The sequence below is a fragment of the Leptonychotes weddellii genome, chromosome 6 (genome assembly GCF_054177405.1).
Source record: "Leptonychotes weddellii isolate Sample4059 chromosome 6, ASM5417740v2, whole genome shotgun sequence".
In the NCBI taxonomy this organism is placed as follows: Eukaryota; Metazoa; Chordata; class Mammalia; order Carnivora; family Phocidae; genus Leptonychotes; species Leptonychotes weddellii.
In genome coordinates, this window is record NC_138374.1 from 78368020 (window position 1) to 78388876 (window position 20857).

At 42.0% G+C, this 20857-nt stretch overlaps 1 protein-coding gene across 1 annotated transcript in view; it reads right to left on the bottom strand.

Moving 5' to 3' along the window:
- The window catches only part of ENAH (ENAH actin regulator), a 137625-nt gene that overhangs the window by 20269 nt on the left and 96499 nt on the right, over window positions 1-20857 (bottom strand). Inside the window, exons 4-6 of the mRNA XM_081823029.1 lie at window positions 19328-19384; window positions 14503-14587; window positions 9-182 (exon numbers count right to left, since the gene is read on the bottom strand). Coding sequence (XP_081679155.1) covers window positions 9-182; window positions 14503-14587; window positions 19328-19384 — 316 coding nt within the window. The remainder of the gene's footprint in view (window positions 1-8; window positions 183-14502; window positions 14588-19327; window positions 19385-20857) is intronic.

Below are 20857 nucleotides of genomic sequence, written 5' to 3' on the forward strand. Positions count from 1 at the left end.
CCCGCTGCTCCCGCTCGCGCTCGCGCTCCAGCTGCTCCTGCTCCAGGCGCTCTCGCTCCACGCGCTCCCGCTCCAGGCGCTCCACGCGCTCCCGCTCCACGCGCTCCAGGCGCTCCCGCTCCATGCGCTCCCCGCGCTCCCCGCGCTCCAGCTCCTTCTGTCGCTGCTGCTCTTGCAGCTGCCTGAAATTTAAATACTGAAAAATCAGAACTGTGCGACAAGGGCCACTCACCACTAAACACCCAGTCCCTGAGATGAACCTACGCGCGCCTCGGTCGTGAAGCAGATACAAAGTGGCCGGAGCCCGCAACCCCCATCCGCCAGTGGAGAAACGGGACACACACGACGGCGCCGCAGCCGCACCACCCGCACAGGACACTGGCGTCTCACTCCACTCGCACTGTTCACGGGGGAAGTGCTACAACAAATGAAGGCCACGTCCCTGTGTCATGCTCCTCCGAGGAAACACCGTGGCCGGCCACAACCGAAGCTCGACAGCAGTCGGCTTCACTTCCTTTCGCGTCCTGTCCCTACGGCAGCTGAAGGATCACTACCGGCAGGCCGGCCGGGGGAAAGGCTACCGCATCTTGAGGCTCTGGAAACATGGCTCCAAACTGTGCTCAGGCACGGGGCTGGGCTCCCCAGCGGCCCAACAGACGGGAATCCCCTTCTCCACTCCGACAGGGAACTCGATCCCCGTTTTCTGGCGGCGGAGAGCCCGCTCCCAGACAGCGCGCAAGTGAGACACGCCGCACGCGCTCTCCCACCGGCTTGCTCCGGACAGGTCATGCTCCCTACTCATTTGACGAGCTCCTTTCTCTATCAGAGGTAAGAGCCCTTTGTCACAAACGCTGGTCATAATGTACTTCTACTTTTAGTATGGCTTTTTAGAAGCCTTTGATTTTTAAAGTTTCATTTAAAACCGTAATGTGTTAACTTTGTTGAAGTTGTGATCTGGCTTGTAACTTTTACACAGAAAGTCTAGTGCTGGTATTCCTCTATGTGATCTGCCTCTGCGATCTTTCTTAGCCCCTTCTCACAACAAGGTTATATCATTACATGTTTTTTACAACAAAATTCTTAGTTCATAGGAAATTCATCTTCGGTTTGGGATGTGTAGTACTGAGTGAGCTACGTCACAGCACCATTTAGAGTCGCTCATGGCCCTGATTTAGGATGCCACCTTTATGTGTGTTAACTGTTTCTGATATTCCAGAACGTTTTGGTTGGTGGATCTGTTTCTTTAGTATGGCACCAGTACCTTGATACTTTGACATCTGAAATAAATATCTAATAGGGTGCAACTATCCTCATCACTCTTCTTTTTGACTTTTTCTAGATGATTCTCAGATACTTAGCTTCTTCTGGGTAAGTTTCAGGATCACTTTGTTAAATTTACCCCTTCTGCCAAGACCTATCCTTCTCAATCCTATTTAACGCTTTATTAAATTTGAAGATCAATGAGAAAAACACTTGTCTTTTAATCTCCTTGTCTAAGAATGTATGGAATGTCTCAGTATTTATGCAATTAAATTAAAAATCTCCTTTCACTCTAGGACTTCCAACGCTGTGATTATATTCAAACCTAAAGAGGCCCAATGTATATGGCTCTGAAACATAGTTTGCTTTTAACTTCCATACATGTAAGTAACAGAGAAAGCAAATGTCTCCAAGTACCCACTCGGACCTAAACGATAGTCTTGCTATAAAAGTTAACTCTCCCCAAAATAAAAAACCACCCCATCTTATACATAACGTATTTCATAGCATTGTGGGTAAGGTTAAATGAAGCAATGCCTCAAAAAGCTCTTTAAAAAGTTCCTGGGGCATAAGAACACTCAATTAATGTGAGCTACGATCAGGAATTTCACGTGAGGACTTTCCTTGGACTGGCTAATAAACTGCTGGGTCCCCGCAGAGGCAGAGCTAAGTGACAGAGCATGGATGCCCGGCTTTGTCCCTCCCAGCACCACCAAGAAGCCACCAAGATTTCTCCAGAAGTCTCTCCCCTTCATGTTTCCTAAACAGACTATGAAAAGGAAAAAGCCCACTTGACAAGTGAGCCAATCCCCCTTGTCTCAGAAAAGCAGGAAGGCTCTCTCTGGGCCTATCCCCGTCCTTAACGGTACCTGCATGGGCGGGGGGGGGGGGGGCGCGTTCCTAGAGCAGTGCTCAGTGTGAGCAGCCGCTGGGTCAGACACTGGCTACAGAGTTTTAAGGCAACGCCGCCAGACAAAGCACCAGCTACCACAGCTTCTGAGGGGTAACAATACTGCTTCAGGAGTGAAGGCAAAAATTTGGGGTATTCACAAGGATGTTCTCAATAATAAATTAGAGAAGAGTCGGTTCTTTTTGTAATGACCTCTAATAAATGAACTCGGCTGGGACTTACATTTAAAACACACCATATGTGTCAAAAAATACGAGCACACTCTGTAATGTGATACTCGAAGCAATCTACGTGGTCCAAGAGGGAAAGATACACCCGTACTATTCTAATTAGAACATACCTCTGTCCAGAAGCTAAGGGAAACTGTTTAGCTTCAGAGTATAACAGCTCACCAAGAAATCCAGGATGAAAAGATACAAGTTCCTAGGCCTTTTTCTGTTTCCATGCCACATCTTTCATTTTATTCTTATCAACATAATACAGGTACATAAAGCTTATTAACAAAAACCAACAGTTCATTGCTCTAACCTTCCCACCCCTGTTTCTAATTACTGTCAACTCTTTTCGGACATTTCTTTTAACTTCAGGTACTGCCTACAAGTAACTCCTATGGCCCCCTTACCACACCCGAGCCTCTCCCAGCACAATCACAGGAGAGTACGCATTCCTGGTGTAATCAACAGTCAGAGTCTACATCATTAATACAGCTACACCATATAGTATCCTAAGACTACACTGCATTTCTCTTCTTTTCTTTATTTATTTAAAGTAATCTCCACACCCAACGTGGGGCTTGAGCTCATGACCCCAAGGATCAAGAGTCACACGCTCTTCCAATTGAACCAGCCAGGTGCCCCACACTGCATTTCATATTGACGTTCTTTGGTTTGATCTGTTTTGTTGTTGTTGTTGTTTTAATATTTTATTTATTTGACAGAGAGAGACAGTGAGAGAGGGAACACAAGCACGGGGAGTGGGAGAGGGAGAAGCAGGCTTCCCGCCGAGCAGGGAGCCCGATGCGGGACTCAATCCCAGGATCCTGGGATCATGACCTGAGCTGAAGGCAGATGCCCAACGACTGAGCCACCCAGGCGCCCCTTTGTTGTTGTTTTTACCTCCCAGCTGACGGCCACTCCTCCAAGCAACACAATGCTTTTATCACAAAAAGTAAGCTTAAGCCATAGGCAGAAAGCCAAGTCTCAAAGAATTATTGCATAACGACATTTACAGCCAGGGAGTCCTGACTTAGGAATATTATTCCACATGTCAGAACATAATATTTATTCGAGGGTTTTCAGTCTTTAAAGATCAAGAACATCTCCTGGATGTAGGAGAGGAGTACGATGCCAGAGAGATTCTCCAAGTTCACGGACAGTGAGTGGAGCGGGCAGTTCATACAGCTGCATGAGATTCTGCTGACTATTTTCTTAATTTGAAGGGGAAAAAAGGAGGTGATAAGAGTCCCTGGCTAATTTTTAGCCTGCTCACTGAAAAGATGCATATCTAAATATATTTCCCAAAGTAGTGTGTCAAAAAGAAAATCTCAGGCTTACAGATCTTTAGTAGCATGAATAATTGCCACCTAAATTGGACAATATATAAACCTGACATTTATGTTTTGATCTCTACAGCAGGACATCTGTATTATCTTTTCAGGGGACAGTTTCCAAGTTTGTAAACCCTGCTTTTCTTAGAAATATCACTGCCGACTCACAGACAGGAAACGCACATGGCTCTTCTTCCCAGAAGCTTTGTCTACAACTGTTCTTACTCACTGTTAGAACCATCTGAAGACTTTCTCAAAATACAAGGGCTTGAATTCTGAACTATGCAAAAATTCTGCCAGACTAACTTTTAAGCTAGGATATGATTTTACATTAACTTGAAAGTTTGAGAAAATACACATTTTTTCAAAGACAATTAGAGTGCAAACGACCATTATAGCCACCAAGAGCATTTAAAAAACATCAGAAATAGTTCCTCCTACCACCAAAATACCTATTTCCTCGAAAGAGCTATCCCCAAATGCAGAGATGCCCAAAGCACTAGCCAACGAGGTTAATAGCTTTTTCTTAAATACACTCGGACATAGATTTAGTTTATGTTGACGCAAAGACTTCTTGTTTTTAAAGCAAGCAAAATATAATTAAAGTTTAAAAATACATTTCATTCACCTTTACCTATGCGGGAAGAGTGTTAGGTAGGTCAAGAATGATTTAAATTTTGACTCAATGAAGTATAGGAGAGCAGACTTGGAAAACGATCTGAGTTCATAACACTTAGTAACACTACAATGTTCCTGACATTTGTCAGAAAAAAAAAATTACATGAATACTTTCTGATCACATCATGTGGGTACCTCACTTCTCTATTAGCAAACAAACAAAAGGGGACAAAACGAAATAAGACAATCAAGATATAACCTTACGGGGCCAGTACTTACAGGAGGAGGTGGTCGACTCTTGGTCCATCCTGCCTGTGAAGGCCGACTGGGGGACTATAAACCCTCATTGCTGCCCTGCTGCTTGGGTGCTGGGACGACCAGTCCCCTTTTATAACTTTCAGGTAGTGGTGCTGATCTGCTAACTATTTATAGACATTAAGTAAACTCAGCTCTATGCTGAGACTAAACACAGGACTGACTCACGTTTCTTAAATATGTTTTTCATCACTGTCAAAGAAGCCAAATATTAATAATATGAGTGGACACCAAAAACTGATATTAACAAATGAAACAAAAATGAGTAGAAAACTAAGCTATACTACCATCATGTGACAACAGGAAAGGTACGGGACTGATTAACATCCAAAGGCAACATTCGTTTCTTCAACTCGAACTCACCCTCATTAAAGTAAAATAATGAAAGGTATAAAATACACACACAGTAGGACAACAAAGCTTGTAACAAAACAGGAATCCCTTCCCTGGGAAGGGACCCTCCCCGCTCCTGATTTCGCTCTCCAGAAGCAACTACTTTCAATCTGGTACTGACAGTGATTTGTTCCGAGCGGCTCCTTCTTAGTCCCCCAGGCTGACATGTTATCTGCTGACGTCCTACCGCACAAAGGAGACAGTTCCTAACCCTTTGACTCACAGAACCTCTCCCTCATTCTTCCAACCAAACCACACCACCACTTTGGATACATCAACATTCACTTACTCATGGCTGATCACATTTACTTTTCAGAGCAATTCTTCCTGCTCAGGTGTTAAAAATTTCTATTTTCAAAAAAAAAAAAAATTACTATTTTTTTTTCCATTTGATTCTTCTTCTTTACACTATCCCTGCTTCACCCCAAACTTTCCATCAGAACTGTAAAGCCTCTCCAGGTAGAGCCTGCTCCACTCCACTCTCCAACTTCTGGCAACGGCTGATAATTCTTGGTGTTGCTTGGCTTGCAGATACATCACTAGAGTCTCTGCCTCCAACCTATGATTTTCTCCCTGTGTCAGTCTCTGTCTTCACAGGGCCATCTTGCTTCTGTATCCTCCTCTTCTAAGGACATCAGTCATACTGGATTAAGAGGCCCCACCCCACTTCAGTATGACCTCATCTCAATAAACAAATCTATTTCCATACAGGGTCACATTTTGAGATACGGGGGAGTAGGACATATCTTTCTTGGGGGACACAATTCAATCCATAACATCCCTCATCAATACAATTTTGGAAATTAGAAAGTGGATGGCCATTTTTTATCTGTCACATTATATAACCGATGTTCTTCAAAGTGCAGTTGACCTTCCTAAACAAACCAGATTCTAAATATGTTGTTTAAACGTTTCTTTAGTAATTAATTTCCTTTTGGGAACTATTTCAGAAGCCACAAAAAACAACTTAAAGAATAAGAATTCTTAGCTATTAATTAAAATAATCCATTAATAATTTATGGTTCTGAGCAAAAATCCTATCAAATTTGTTATACATACCCAACACATATATGCCTGAGGAGCACATTTTTCCTAACATTCTCTCCCTACCCATCACCTTCTATTTGATCACCAAGTACAAACCACGTGCCCGTCTTCAAAAATCAACTCATAATATTCCTAACAGCTTACCTAAAAGCAGTAACAGAAATATATCATTTATTATAACATGAACCTTATACTAAAAATAGAACTACCCAAGTCTTACAGGTGAATATTATGATGCAAATGAATCTTCATTTTCATTACCCTTTTCAGTAATGGTGTAGAAAAGAGCCAATTAGGGAGCCAAAGTTAATAAGGTCACAAAATAAAAGCTGGCCGAGGGTACTGTAATGTGCCTCTGAAAATAAAATCAAACACAAGAAAATTTATTTCTGTATAAATAACATGAAAAAATTTTGGAAATAGAATCTAGTGAACACCCAACTTCTGAGCAGACTGTGCTGCATACCCGGCTGTCACCGTGTGTCCCTGGCTGCAGACCGCGGCCCAGCCACGCCCTGCTGCAGAGACAAAGGCCAGTGCCAAGCGTCTGTATAAAAACATACTCCAGGGGCGCCTAGGGGCTCAGCGGGTGAAGTGTCTGCCTTCAGCTCAGGTCGTGATCCCAGGGTACTGGGATCGAGCCCCGCATTGGGCTCCCTGCTCCGCAGGGAGTCTGCTTCTCCCTCTCCCTCTGCCGCTCTGCCTACTTGTGCTCTCTCTGTCAAATAAATAAATAAAATCTTAAAAAAAATTAATTAAAAAAAAATAAAAACATACTCCAAAGTGTCTTCTTCCAAGTAGGGTTTCACCAGGGGCAAAAACAGATCCTACGGGAGGTAGGCCAAAGGAGAATGGCATTTACCTTTCTCATAATTTGAGAATACTAACGTGTTAAAAAGGTGCCTTTTTATTATACGACAAATTCAGGGAAAAAGCACTTTACAAGCTGGATCCAACCTACTCATCTGACTGTTTGTCTCATGTCACAGGGCTGTCTGCACCCTGTGCCCTTACACATCTGCTCTTTCTGCCCAGAATGTTTCTCCCTCCTAGGACCAAAATTCCTACTGCCCTTCCTCTTCAAGGCACGGCTCCGAGCACATCTCCTCAGGGAAGCCTCCTAGCGTCTCCCAAACAGCACAGATAGAAAAGCCTGAGCAGCATGAAAATGGCGTGTATTATCTTCTTTAACTGTCCCCCAAGCCGTACAAACTCATGTATTTTCTGCCTCTCATACCTAACATGTACAGATATATGAATTCAGTACCAGAAACTTCCTGGCTTTTTCTCAGAAACTTTATTCAGGTCTCTACTCTCAAGGAGCCTGTAATGTTCGCTGTGGAGGCGAGACTCAGCTGTAAACTGAATAAATGGTAAAATGTAAAATAAGGGAATGTGTGATGAAGTTGTAGGAGTTCAGAAAAGCAGCCCCTGGTACACCTGGAGAAGAGTCTACGGACCACGACAAGGCAGTCAGAAGAGGAAAAGCCGAGGGTGGTGTATTGAGAGGCAGCCTGGAGAGAGGAGACAGATGCGCAGGGGGTGCGCAGGGGGTCCTCAGACGTGAGCAGGGCCGGCCCTCAGGAGCGCTGAGGGCGAAGTGACGCGGCAGGACTGTCTGAACTTGTATTCAAGTCTCCCCCCACTCCAAGATTCTATTGGAATTCCAGAAAGTCTTAACTGTGCATAAACAAACTCATGACAAAGTAGAACACCGAGGGGTCGTCAGCAGACCAACTCTATCACCAAGGTCTGGAAAGCAGGAACGGCAGAGAGGAGTTAAGTCTAGACCTCTTTCCTCAGTTTCCGTAGACAAGTATATCCAAGTGCCCATTCAACATCTTTACGTGGATGTCCAATGAACATCTCCCTCTCACATTCTCAAAGTTCACCTCTGGTACGTCCCAAGAAAACCTGTTCCACTCACACAGTCTTCCACATCTCGGTTAAGCACAACTCCATCCTTCCCATTCACTTAGGTGAAAAGCCACGACTCCCCCTTCTCTTGTACCGCACACACACCCCCCAGAAAGTGCCAGAATCTGCCTTCTCGCCATCTCTGTGACTTGGCGGAAGCCACCATTACATCCTGCCTAGGTTCTGTTAACAGCCTCCCTGGTTTCCCCACTGGGCTGCGCTCACCGCCCCGGGCCCGCCTCCATCTGTGCTTCTCCACGGGCTAGTCTCAACAGAGCAGCCACACGGATGTTAGTATGGTAAGCCAAATCATTTCTATGAAGGCCATTCAGGGGCGCCTGGGTGGCTCAGTCAGTTGAGTGTCTGACTCTTTTTTTTTTTTAATTTTTTTTAAAGATTTTATTTATTTATTTGAGAGAGAGAATGAGAGAGAGAGAGAGAGCATGAGAGGGGTAGGGTCAGAGGGAGAAGCAGACTCCCTGCTGAGCAGGGAGCCCGATACGGGACTCGATCCCGGGACTCCAGGATCATGACCTGAGCCGAAGGCAGTCGCTTAACCAACTGAGCCTCCCAGGCGCCCCTGAGTGTCTGACTCTTGATTTAGACTCAGGTCATGATCTCAGGATCCTGGGACTGAGCCCCATGTCCACACTCTGCAGAGAGCCTGCTTGAGATTCTCCCTCTCCCTCTGCCCCCCCATTCTCTCTTCCCCTCTCTCTCTAAAATAAATAAATTCTTTTTTTTTATAATATTTTATTTATTTATCTGATAGAGAGACACAGAGAGAGAGAGAGGGAACACAAGCAGGGGGGAGTGGGAGAGGGAGAAGCAGGCTTCCCGCGGAGCGGGGAGCCCGATGCGGGGCTCCATCCCAGGACCCCAGGATCATGACCTGAGCCGAAGGCAGATGCTTAACAACTGAGCCACCCAGGCGCCCCTAAAATAAATAAATTCTTGAAAAAAAAATTCAATGGTCCCTCTTTCTCTCAGAACAAAAACTGCCTTCTCTGCAATCATTGGGCAGGTGTTGCACAATAGGTGCTGCACTCTCCATTAGCTTCAAACTCACTGAGCACTCTCTGTTCTTGCTCTCTCTGCCCAGGCCGCCGTGGCCTCATCTGTCCTCATACACAGGTGCGTGTGCACACACACACACAATCCTGCCCCAAGGTCTTTGCACTGGCTGCTCCCTCTGCATGCAAAGCACTTCACCCAGACATCTGCTTGGCTAGCTCCTTCCTTGTGTCTCAGTAAGACCCATCCTGACCAGCCTATTATAACCAGTCTCCCCTTGCCCCTCCGCCACACACACTCCCCTCCTCTCAGCTGGGCCTCCTCCCAGAGCACCAGTCATCTTCTGCCATGTCTACCATTTACCGTCAGATGGGGTAAGGCTGTTTAGGTCCCCCCCACCCCATCCCGGTGTGTCCTAAGCACGGGGAACAGTGCCTGGAACCTCCTCGCCGTGCTGCAGAGCAAAGGCAACCACAACTAGAACACATACTGAGAGTAGCTGAAGTGCACGCAACAAGAGAAACCTGGGAGAGACCTCCCATGAGGCCAGCAGACACAGAGGACAGGAGAGGGCAGCATGGCCATCAGATCAGACTGATTAATAAACTCGCACCCCTGTCTGAAGAAGAGTGGTATCTGCCAGCCCTCTCCTCCCCAGCCTTAGCTCAATGGATGGGATGGCACTTCCCACTGAAGACTGTTTTTGAAACAAACTCAACACGCTGCCTTGGGTGAGTCAGGGCTTCTGGTGGAACTAGGAGTAGCTCAGCATTTGTGGGTTCCCCACAACTGTACCCTAAAGGAGAGCCCGCCAGCCTACATGCTCCACCCACTTCCATAGACCTCCGGGCGGCCCTCCTGGTCAGGGAGGAACATGCCCAGCAGAGATCTTGCTTCCACGATGCAAGAGGAAAGCCAAGCCAAGGACTGATGCCAATCAATCTCATCTGTTTAGAAATAAATGGACCACTAAAGATGACCAGATATTTGAATAAAACCAGTAAAACAAACAATTCAGCTCTACAGGAAGGAGAAGATTCAGGCAAAGGAAGAGAAATAGGAGAGAATTAAGATAGAATCATGAATTTGGAACAGGCTGTTAAAAAGGGAATAATTACAAAATAGAAAAAACTAGATTCATCTTTCAATAGACGATCTACTACTGTGTTGTCCCCGTTGGGTGGCTGTGAGCCGTGCATGTGGCTCCTGAGCATTTGGAATGTGGCCTCTCTAGACAGAAATGTGCGGTAAGTGTAAAACACATACCAAATTGTGAAGACTTGGTATGAAAAATAGAATGAAAAACACCTTAGCAATTTTTATACATATTTCATGTTGACATGATAATACTTCAGATAGACTGGGTTAAATAGAATGTATCATTAAAATTAATTTCACCTGTTTCTCTTTTACTTTTGCTAATATGGTCACTAGAAAATTTTTAATTACATACATGGCCCATATTGTATTTCTACTAGAAAGTGCTGGTCTAGAATATATCATTAAAAATATCCCCAAGAATAAAAAACAAAACAAGCAGCAAAAAATGAGAAAAGAGAAGTATCATGAGGAAATAATCTAGAAGGGCCAGCATTCGACTAGTAGGAGTTCCCAAAAAAGAGAACAGAGAAAACACAGAGAAGAAATGTTTAAATGGCTGTTAAGTCTTCAAATGGAAAAGGTCCATTAAGTACTGAGCTAAAGAAAGAAAATGCAGGAAAAAGAAACCACAAAACCCAAAAACTTTAGCTAGTGACCTATTCCTGAAAACCCAGATTACTGTGGTTGACAGGTTTAAAGGATTCCAGAAGGGGTGGGGGAAAGATCACCTGCAACATAAGGACAGAGCTAACAACAGATGTCGAAAGACGGCAAATGTCTAAACTGTGAAGCGAGAAAACCTGGGGGTGGGATGGAAGCGCAGGGAGGGGGTGTCACAGAGCGAGGAGCACAGAGACCACTCAAGGGAAGACGCAGGTTCAATCTGAAAGAGAAACCAGCAGCAGGACTAAAACAACAGCTATTGGAAGCCATCCAGGCAGGTGGACAAATCATACTTCCTAGTGGGGGGGGGGGCGGTCAGCAGCCCCCAGCCATCACGTGACCATCAAGAACTAGGAACAGAATCCTATTATCTTCATGCTATTGAAGAAGCCATCAGAAGTACTAAACGTAGAAATGGTTAGGCGTGATTCATTCTGGAGATTAATAAGAAGGGAAGGGCATAGCTGCGTGCAGGTGACCCTTCCCATCTTATGCTCTCCGGTGCCATATGGGGGTCTACCACGTGCGAATGACTTTAAGAAGAACTGATCTGACAGTAATAATGTGGGAACAGCTGAAAGGGGTCTCGGTTAAAGACTGGAAAACCCACTAGAAAACAGTAGCGGTACAGAGAGAACATATACCGGAGAAGCTATTAGTCACAAGTGTCAGAAGAGTAGATCCAACAAGCTGTTAGAGAAAGAAGTCACAGGGTGCACTGGGACAGGGACGGTGAAGGAAGAGCATTACAGGCCTCCCGCACAGAAAGTCTGGGAGAAATACTAAAGAGAAGAAAGCATGCACATGAAGAATGACATCATGAAGGCTGACACTGCGGTATTAGTGCGCGCACCCAAATGCATGAGCTCCACGGCAGGAATTCTCACTGCTGATCAACTGTTGGAACCGAGAGGGTCCATGACCCTCTGAAATGACACATATAAATGCACATCTACATGCATATCAGAAGGGTGGGGACTGGGGGAAAGAGGGCACGTGTCCATTGCTGTCACCCAATTCTCAAAAGGACCCATGACACTGCTCCATTTCGTGGGAAGTATCTCACTGATCTCAGGTGCAGAGTCATAGCTGTCCATGTGGAAGCCACCAGCAAAAGACAGTTAAGAGGAAGCTACAACATGAAACCCAATCACGTCTGTCAAGGTAGACCGTGTACAGAGGGAGAAAAAGGACAGCTCATGCACACGCTCATGCAAGAAGCCGAAGGGGCTCGAGGGACAGGGGGTGGCAAGGAAGAGCCTCTGCAGGATCAAAAGGAAGAAAGGCAAAGAGGCAGATGTGCATGAGGAGAAGAAATCTCAACTAGAAACAAGTCAATGCTGGAAGCAGCACTTCCAGGAGATTTGAGCAGACACAAAACAGATTTCACCAGATAAAAAGGGAAATGGGTGGGAGAGAGAGAAGGGAAGGGACAGAGATAAAAATTAACACTGACAAAGACAGTGGTCTCCGATAGTTTTCCCTAAAACAAAGAAGAGGGGCGCCCGGCTGGCTCAGTCGGTGCAGCGTGTGACTCTTGATCTCGGGGTCGTGAGCTCGAGCCCCACATTGGGTATAGAGATGACTTAAAAATAAATCTTTTAAAAAATTTTAAACATAAAAAATTTTTAAAAATGAAAGAAGACTCTGTGTGTCGCTATGGACAGAAAATAATTTTAAAATTTACACCCATTTTTCAGAATTTTGGATTTCACTCTTTAAAACAACTGAGTTCAAGTCTTGAACTAAGTAAGTAATATAAACAACATCCAATTTCCAAGCCCTGTGGTACCTTCCTACATACAAGCAGACAAGCCTCAAGTCCAGGGTGGGCTGCAGGGCCTGCCAGCACTGGCAAAACCAAATCAGATACGGGCACAGCATTTTCACAGCATTTAGTAAAAATTCACTCAATACTCATTTCCACTAAAACTGCAAGTTGCAAGTTGCGCACAACCTCCGCGCAGTGGATCACCCATCAGAGACCCTTAACAAGCCAGCGGCACCCTCCGCTGGCTCCAATTTCTATTCTGTATTGTCCTCAGCCAGCAACTGTCCCAGGGGCCACCTGCTTGCCATGCCATGATGCCAGAAATTATCTGTTATGTTTGGGTTCTCTCCTGGTTCTTCCTAGCTTTCTACAAATGTTATGCCCAATAATACTATGATCATTTTTTTTTTAAAGATTTATCCATTCATTTGAGAGACGGAGAAAGAGAGAGAATGCGAGTGGAGGGAGGGGCAGAGGCGAAGTAGACTCCCCAAGCGCAGAGCTTGACCTGGGGCTTGATCTCACAACTCTGGAGATCATGACCTGGGCTGAAACCAAGACTCAGATGCTCAATAGATTGAGCCACCCAGGCGCCCCATGATCATTTTTTATTAATTACTTTTCCGTGTGTGTGTGTGTGTGTAGGGGGGGGCAACAGAATCACTACAATTTCTAACTCTTGGAATTGTTCTGGTGTGTTTAAAACACTCAATATAGAACCGAAATTCTATCTTTTTTTTTTTTTTTTAAGATTTTATTTATTTATTTGAGAGAGAGACTGAGAGAGAGAGAGCATGAGAGGGGGGAGGGTCGGGAGGGTCAGAGGGAGAAGCAGACTCCCCGCCGTGCAGGGAGCCCGATGCGGGACTTGATCCAGGGACTCCGGGATCATGACCTGAGCCGAAGGCAGTCGCTTAACCAACTGAGCCACCCAGGCGCCCCCGAAATTCTATCTTTTAAACTCTCCTTATTTCTACAAAAACTTAATTTTATTTGTATCTGTTATAGCATCACTCCCAAGAATTGGATAGATTTTCATCAAATTTGGGGGCTATTTCTGGAGCGACTGAACTGAATATAAAAGGCTGTGACAAAAACAAAATTCATTTCGGGAGGGCCTTTCCCAAGAGCTAAGCAGTTATACCCCCAAAGCAGCCAACACAGAACATAGTAGAGATCCTTCTGTCTGTCAGGGGAACATGACACACATTTCAAAACAACATGGAGAATCTGAAGAGTGTTTCAAATGTGAGATCCAAATCCAAGGTCACAAGAAGAAATGCTGGCTTGCCATGGAGCAAATGCTTGTCAAATGGAAGAATCCATCTATGTGGTGGTTATCAGCTAAAATAAAACAGGTGACCTACTAGTGGTAAAAAGCAACATCAACATCTCCAAAAAGTTTTCATTTGTTTAAAATGGGACACCTGGTTTAACTAACTCAATTTTTGTTACTGTACATACCTGAATTTTATATAACTGTTTTGTTATGAATTTGGTAGCTTATAGTTCAGAGACTTCACTAATTCAGAAACAACTATACCTAAATGAGGCTGTATTCGAATTTCCAATGTATTTCTTTATAAACTGCACTGAAGCAACAAGATAATATTATTGACCTCACCTAACCAGCAATTTAATCATAAACAGAATGAGTCTGTATTCCATTACTAAGCACTACGGTAATATCTCAAGATCAATGACTTCTATGAACAGCCAACACGACTTCAACTTTCTAGTTAAATTAGTTATGTGAAAGCCATAATGACCATAGATCAATTTATAACTGCTATAAAAATAAGACTCCTTGAAGTGAAAGTCACTTTGTATGCTGCTAAGTGACTTTTAAACGGCTCACAAGACATAATCCACTTTTGATATTAGGATGCTCACAGGACTTCTGCAGTAGAAAGACAAACTGCAAATAACAACTTATAAAAAATTTACCTTCTTTGAATTTCCAATTCGTCTTGTGATGGGCCATTTTGAACTTGGGCAGGTAGTTGAGAATTTTGTCTAGGCAATGTTGGCCCTAAAAGGGAGGAAAACATTATAGATGAACATTATCTTTATAGTTAGCTGGACAGAGGAGATAAAATCACGAGAAGAATAACATAAAACCATCACATATTTACAAATGTATCTTCTTTTTCATTTAGCAAAATAAAATATAAGCTTTACGTAACACATAGCAAATGAAAGACTGCAACATAATACTGTCATCATCTCCAAAAGGCTTACTTGAAACAAATGGAAAACATCAACAATAAAGGAAAAATAAACATTTATATATGAAGAGCTTGAGGAAAACAAGTGTTCAATGAGCATCTGAATAGGCACCTGAGCTGGATGTTTCTAAGACAATGAGACATTCTCTTTGGGGTACTTATTCATGAAGTGGAGAGGGAGAACTTAAATGAAAAAATCAGAATTCAAAAACTCACCTAAATAGAACACTGGAAATGAAAAGCAGGAGAGAGAGAGCATGAGAACCTTATTACTAGGATGAAGAATGCTAATGCATTTATCAAATTTGCCCAATTTAAGCTGCCATTTTTATTTAATGGCTAGGCATTTCCAACACTAGTGAAAACAAACATTTGCTAAACTTCTATATATAATTAACCTACTTATCTGAATTTTTAATGTAACAGAGGTAATCTTAATAACTTTTCATTTGGGGTTAAAACAAAAACAAAAACAAAAACAAAAAAAACCACCCAAAAACCAAAAACCTACAACCAAACCAACATGGCTCTGTCACAAGAAACTAAAGACCATCCACTCCCACATACCATGTGCAATGCAGACCCATTTTTACCATCTTATAACAAATGCCACTAGATATGGGACATTTTAGTGTCACTGGATATAAAAATTAAATGTGTCATGAGAGAAATAAATACTGGACCTAATATGCAAAGCCTAGGGTTAAAACAGATCAATCTGGAAATCTAAGCCAGTAAACAAGAGAATCCAGTAAACAGTAAATCTAGTGTGCCAGCAAATGCCCCTAATAGAGATCTTCAAAGTGTTGTGTAGGCCGCTAATACTAGAAACAGGTAAGAGAAACGCTTCTGTGTACTAATTCAAATTCTTGGTAAGTCTGTGCTGTGCTAGGGAAGTAAACCTTGCAGCTAGAAGGATAAGGTTCCTGGCAATGTTGGTACGGTACTGGCATATCCCAAATTTGGAAATACAGATAAGTGGATCTAAACTTACCTACTGAACTTTTTTTCTCATCTCTTTACCCATTTCTAGATTAATCATGTAATTTGTCCTCTAAAAGACAAGTTACATGACAATTGCAGTGATGTATTTCATGAGATTTCCTAAGTCTGCTATTTTGAAAACCACATAAAGGAAATATTAAAATATATTAATCCTATGTCATCAGCAACAACAAAAAATCAAAAAGCTTTTTAAATTAATGTTAAACACGCACTTAAATTTTTGCATAAATGAAAAGTAGAACTTGTCTAGTAAACAGGCCAGAATTCTTTCCTGCTTTTGGAAATGAACATACTGATGTAAAAATTGACTGTCATATTAAGCCATACACTAACGTCTATACTCTTAGAAGGAAAAGATGTCTTTGTCTCTTCCGGCAGAAGGAGGGACAAACGGAAGATTGGGGGTGGAGGGTAATCTTGAGAAAATACAAACGATTTGGGGGAAGTATTTTTATACCCAAAGTTACATTTATCCAAAAATATTAAATGTGAGCATTTAGCCTGGGCAACTCCTGAGACCATTCTGGCTTAATTATTTTTTAAAATAATGTTTATTTAAGTGAAAAGCTCATACTGCTCCAATAATTAAACAGCTGGATGCCACGGGGTCGGAGAGACTTGTCCAGCACCCATCCCAAAGAAGGACACTAAATGACTGCTTACATCTAGCACAAGCATTTGTGACCTCTACAGTGATACTGACAGATGAAATTCCGCAATATAAATCTACCCATTTAAGTTTTAGCTCAAATATATAAGTTCACAAAAAGTGTGTCAAAATTTCAACTCAATCCTGACTTTATTAAACAGATTAAAAAAAAAAACTAACAAGTTTGACTTAAAAAAAGTTTGAGAAGAAATTATCTTTTAAACAGAAACTGTTTTGGATTTTTTAACAAACTTGTTTTAAAAGGTTTTAAAAATGTGGGAAGTATTCTCTGGGTGATATCATTAAAAAATTAATCTACCACAGTTTATTAATGCAGCTAAAAGAGGAAAACTTAAGGAAGATCCTTTTAAAACGAGGGGAATTCTGATCCCAGAAAAGCTCTTACGAGTGTTTCCTACATGGTTCTTTGTGGTACCGGGCTGCTTGTCTTTCCACAGACACCCCCTCCGTGGTGGGCCGGAGAGGAGGAGCCTTCCCCTGGGGTCTGTATTTAGTGTACCTGTATTTAGTCTGGCTGTCCTGTTTCTCCTCCATCAGTACCGTAAGTCACGATAATGAGCACACTGAAATTCATGTGCATTTCAACATAATGTAAATACACCATAAGCACTGAATAGAAGAGTTCGGGGTCACTTAAGAACTCCCGGGACACAGTTTCATGTTTCCTTCTGGTCACTCTGTGGGGTCATTCAAGGGGTCGATCACACCAACATGAGGCTCATGACATGAAGCAGCAACTAAGAGCAGTCGAGGCTGCCGGCAGCTGTTGTGTTTTCTGCACTGTAACTATTACCTCATGTCGGTCATATTCCTAAAAGAGTATCTGTCTTCTCACAGAATCCAAAAAAAGGCACTTTCCTATCCGGTGGGCAAATGACAGCATTGCTATGAGCATCATGTGGTGGCTGACAGTTCTCTTTGGGGAAAAAAGAAACACGTGAACCTGCCTCGTCCCTACGGTGGTGTCATGAAGACAGCAGCTAACGTTGAGGGTTACTCTCTCTGTCTTATTACCAGAGCCGGAGACAAGGACTGATATTAATCTGTCCTGGCTGGAATTCATATAGCAGAGATGTGACTTAGTTTCTAATAAAGAAAATATGTCCATGTCACTGATAGGTTCTCTATAAATGATGGAAAGCAGAAGAGAGTGTCTCTCGAATCCAGGAATGAATGGCATTTCAGTCTTGACTTAATACTGAGTTTTGGCTAAAGCACATTGCACCTGCTGTCACATTTTAATTTTCACAAATCTGGTTTCACACTTAGCCACAGACTGCTTAAAAACACAGGACTAAAAGACCAAGAGGTGTTATTATACACAATACAATCAAGTGTAAACTTAGCAATGTGGAATTATATCACTGTACACAGTTAAATCAATTAAAGGTAATAATGGGGAAAATCTGCTTTTTAACACGTTATTTTACAACTTAAAAATTCACCTTTATTAAGGGCAAATCAATCCTCTCTGCAACTGGGTAAACTGTATCTATTATTCTGCATGTGGAACTCAACACAGTAAATAGCAAAGTACAGAACATCAAGTAAGTTTTCAGAATGAACTAAAAAAAAGTCCAAGTAACACCAATACAAATAATAACTCATGGCTAGTTCAAAAGGTGGCCTAGAAGAGCCCCCAGGAGGAGGCCGAGAAGCATCACTAAGAGTCACTGATTAAACCCTAGGGAGCAGGGAGTTATGAAGACCAGCAGCACAGGCTCACTGATGGGACCGTGTCGCCCGGAACAAGCCGAAAATGGAACTTTAGGTGATTAAGAAATACATCAGAGTTTTCATTTTTGGAAATTTATAACACATGCTTCTTTGCCTAAACCAGCAGTACATAAATTTTTAAATAATTCTAAAGAGAATTAGGTAAAGAAACAATATCAGAAATACTGAAGAATCACATCAAAAACTAAGTCACAAGGATAAAGTACATATACAAAACTGAACTGTTTATATAAAATTTTAGCAGTATTATCACTTTATAATTTTCTCTCTCATAGAATAATCGGGCCAGTCAAGGTAAACAGGAGTAAGAAATATATATATATATATCAAAAAAAAAGTTCTAACAACTACAAGTCATTTTTTGAACTTGGTTTTTCAAAACAGAAGGTTTTAGAATCAAATAAGGATAAAAACAATTCAGAGGAAGGTGTGCGTGTGTTGTGTGTGTGTGTACGCGTGTGTGTGTGCACACTGCTCTATCCCTGTGTAAGGGCACGAGCATGCACCTGTCTGACTGTGACTCAGGGCAGCTAAGGGACGTCTCCGGCTCATGCATGCGAACAACACATCCGTGTGCGCGCGTGTGCACAGGAGTGCAAGAGCACTCTGTAAGCCCAAGCTCACTCCTCACCTACTGCAGAAAGAAGGCAGTCACTGAGAAGCCAAGCCGGGGAAGCAGCAACGGCTGCCATCCGCCTCATGACCTGTGCGCCTAACAACTTCACTCAAGTAGAGCAAAAGCTCCCTTCAGATAAGACACATTCACATTCCTCAAAACATACTAAGGTAGATGTAATTCTGTCCCTTAAATTATAAATTAAAAGACTGCTTCAAACAAAATAGTTGAAAACAAAAACGAACAAACAAAAACCCCTCTCGTTCGTGTTGCAAGAACTGCAGAAGAATTCATTCTAAGACCCTCATCCTAACTACACCCTCACTAAGAGGTCAATTCAAAAGCTGACCGAATCACCTACATGAACCACAACAGATAGCACAACATAAAACGTAGCTTGCTGGATACCCCGAATACCACAAGCCAGACTATGGCCTACAGAAACAAAAGTTATGGAAATGTGCAAGTAGTATGTACCACAGCTTGAAAAAGTAATGTAAACATAATGTTGCTTACCACAGAAAATACATCGCAAATTAGTGCTGTCCTGGGTAGCAGCAACCTTGCTCTGGGCTGCAACAGACACCTTGGTGTTAGAAGAAGAACTTCACACAAACTAAAAGGTGCTTTGAAAGGTTCAAAATGTTTTTATACATACGTCCTATCTAGATCCTCATTTTGGAAGCTCTGTAATTTAATAAAAATGTATCTTCTTTAATATAAACTTTAAAAAGAATTTTTATGTGTAATCTTATTTGTGGAAAAACCCTGTAATAAGCCACAGACCAAACAAGGCACTTATAGCTCTTTCCAGAGTTAATCAGAGAGTGCAATCGATTTACATTTCACAACCATATTTTGAAAAGTAAATGGAACTGAGCTATAGGAGGTCAGCATCCATGGCTGACTTAATTTTACAGTATCTACCCTCTTTCGGTATTGCTCATTTAGAAGACTTTGCCCCTCAGAAAAACTCAGGGGAAACACAAGATTAACTTAACCTAAGAAGAACTCATTTCTACTAGTAGAAAAAGACAAAAGCCATTTTAAACAGCCTGCAGCAATTAAAGTGGTTTACAGTCACTGATGTAAGTAAGAGTGTCTTTATTGGCTTTGCACTCTGAAAAAACATCAGAACTATTCATTGTTTTACCAAGCCACATTTTATCGTTCCTTCCCCCCCCTAATATGTTTATATACTTGACAAAATATCTTATTAAAAACATGTGGCCACTTCAAATAGCCATTTACTATTTAGGCTACCTACATTAAAATTTACCCTAAGTATTAATGAAGTAAATTAAATTCTCTTTAACAGAAAAAAACTCAGTAAGAAGGTGCTAATTTATGAAATGGGGAAGGGCTTATATAAAATCAAGGTGACACTCAAAATTGGGATGGGAAAAACAAAATGAAAAATTTTCTTTGTATTACATTAGTGACATTCAAAACTTTATATCAATAATTTTCTAAAATTCCAACAAAATTCTTTTCAGCGTAGGATTTTCTTTTTCCATTGGTATTAGCCCAAAAAACAATGAACAGATTAAAATATATTGACTCAAGAAAGACTGAATAAAGGCAAACAAGACAGTAGTTTAGATTTCGCCTAAACCGTATTCTTTAAATAATACAATTTATGCTAACTAAAAGTTTGCATAGAATCAGAACCAAATCAATTTAAAGACTGTACATCTGAAAATGGTAATAAATCTTAAACAATCAGAATTTTAAAATCATTTTTAGAAATTAAGATTTAATATCATCCAATTAAGTTTAAACCTTGCTTTAAAAATATTACATATAGCAGATATTTTCAAACACAAACAAAATAAGTAAGTTTGAAAAACATCACCTTTGCTATAAGTACTTCCAACAACCCCGTCTATTATTATTATTAAAGCCGCATTATATTCACTGTAATGACAGGAGAGAGACCACAGGCATATAACATGTCTACCAAGTCAATCACACCATTTCAAAGGAGATAAACAATTTAGGAAATTTTCAAGTTATATTTTAAGTTTAAACTTTAAAAGACTCTGC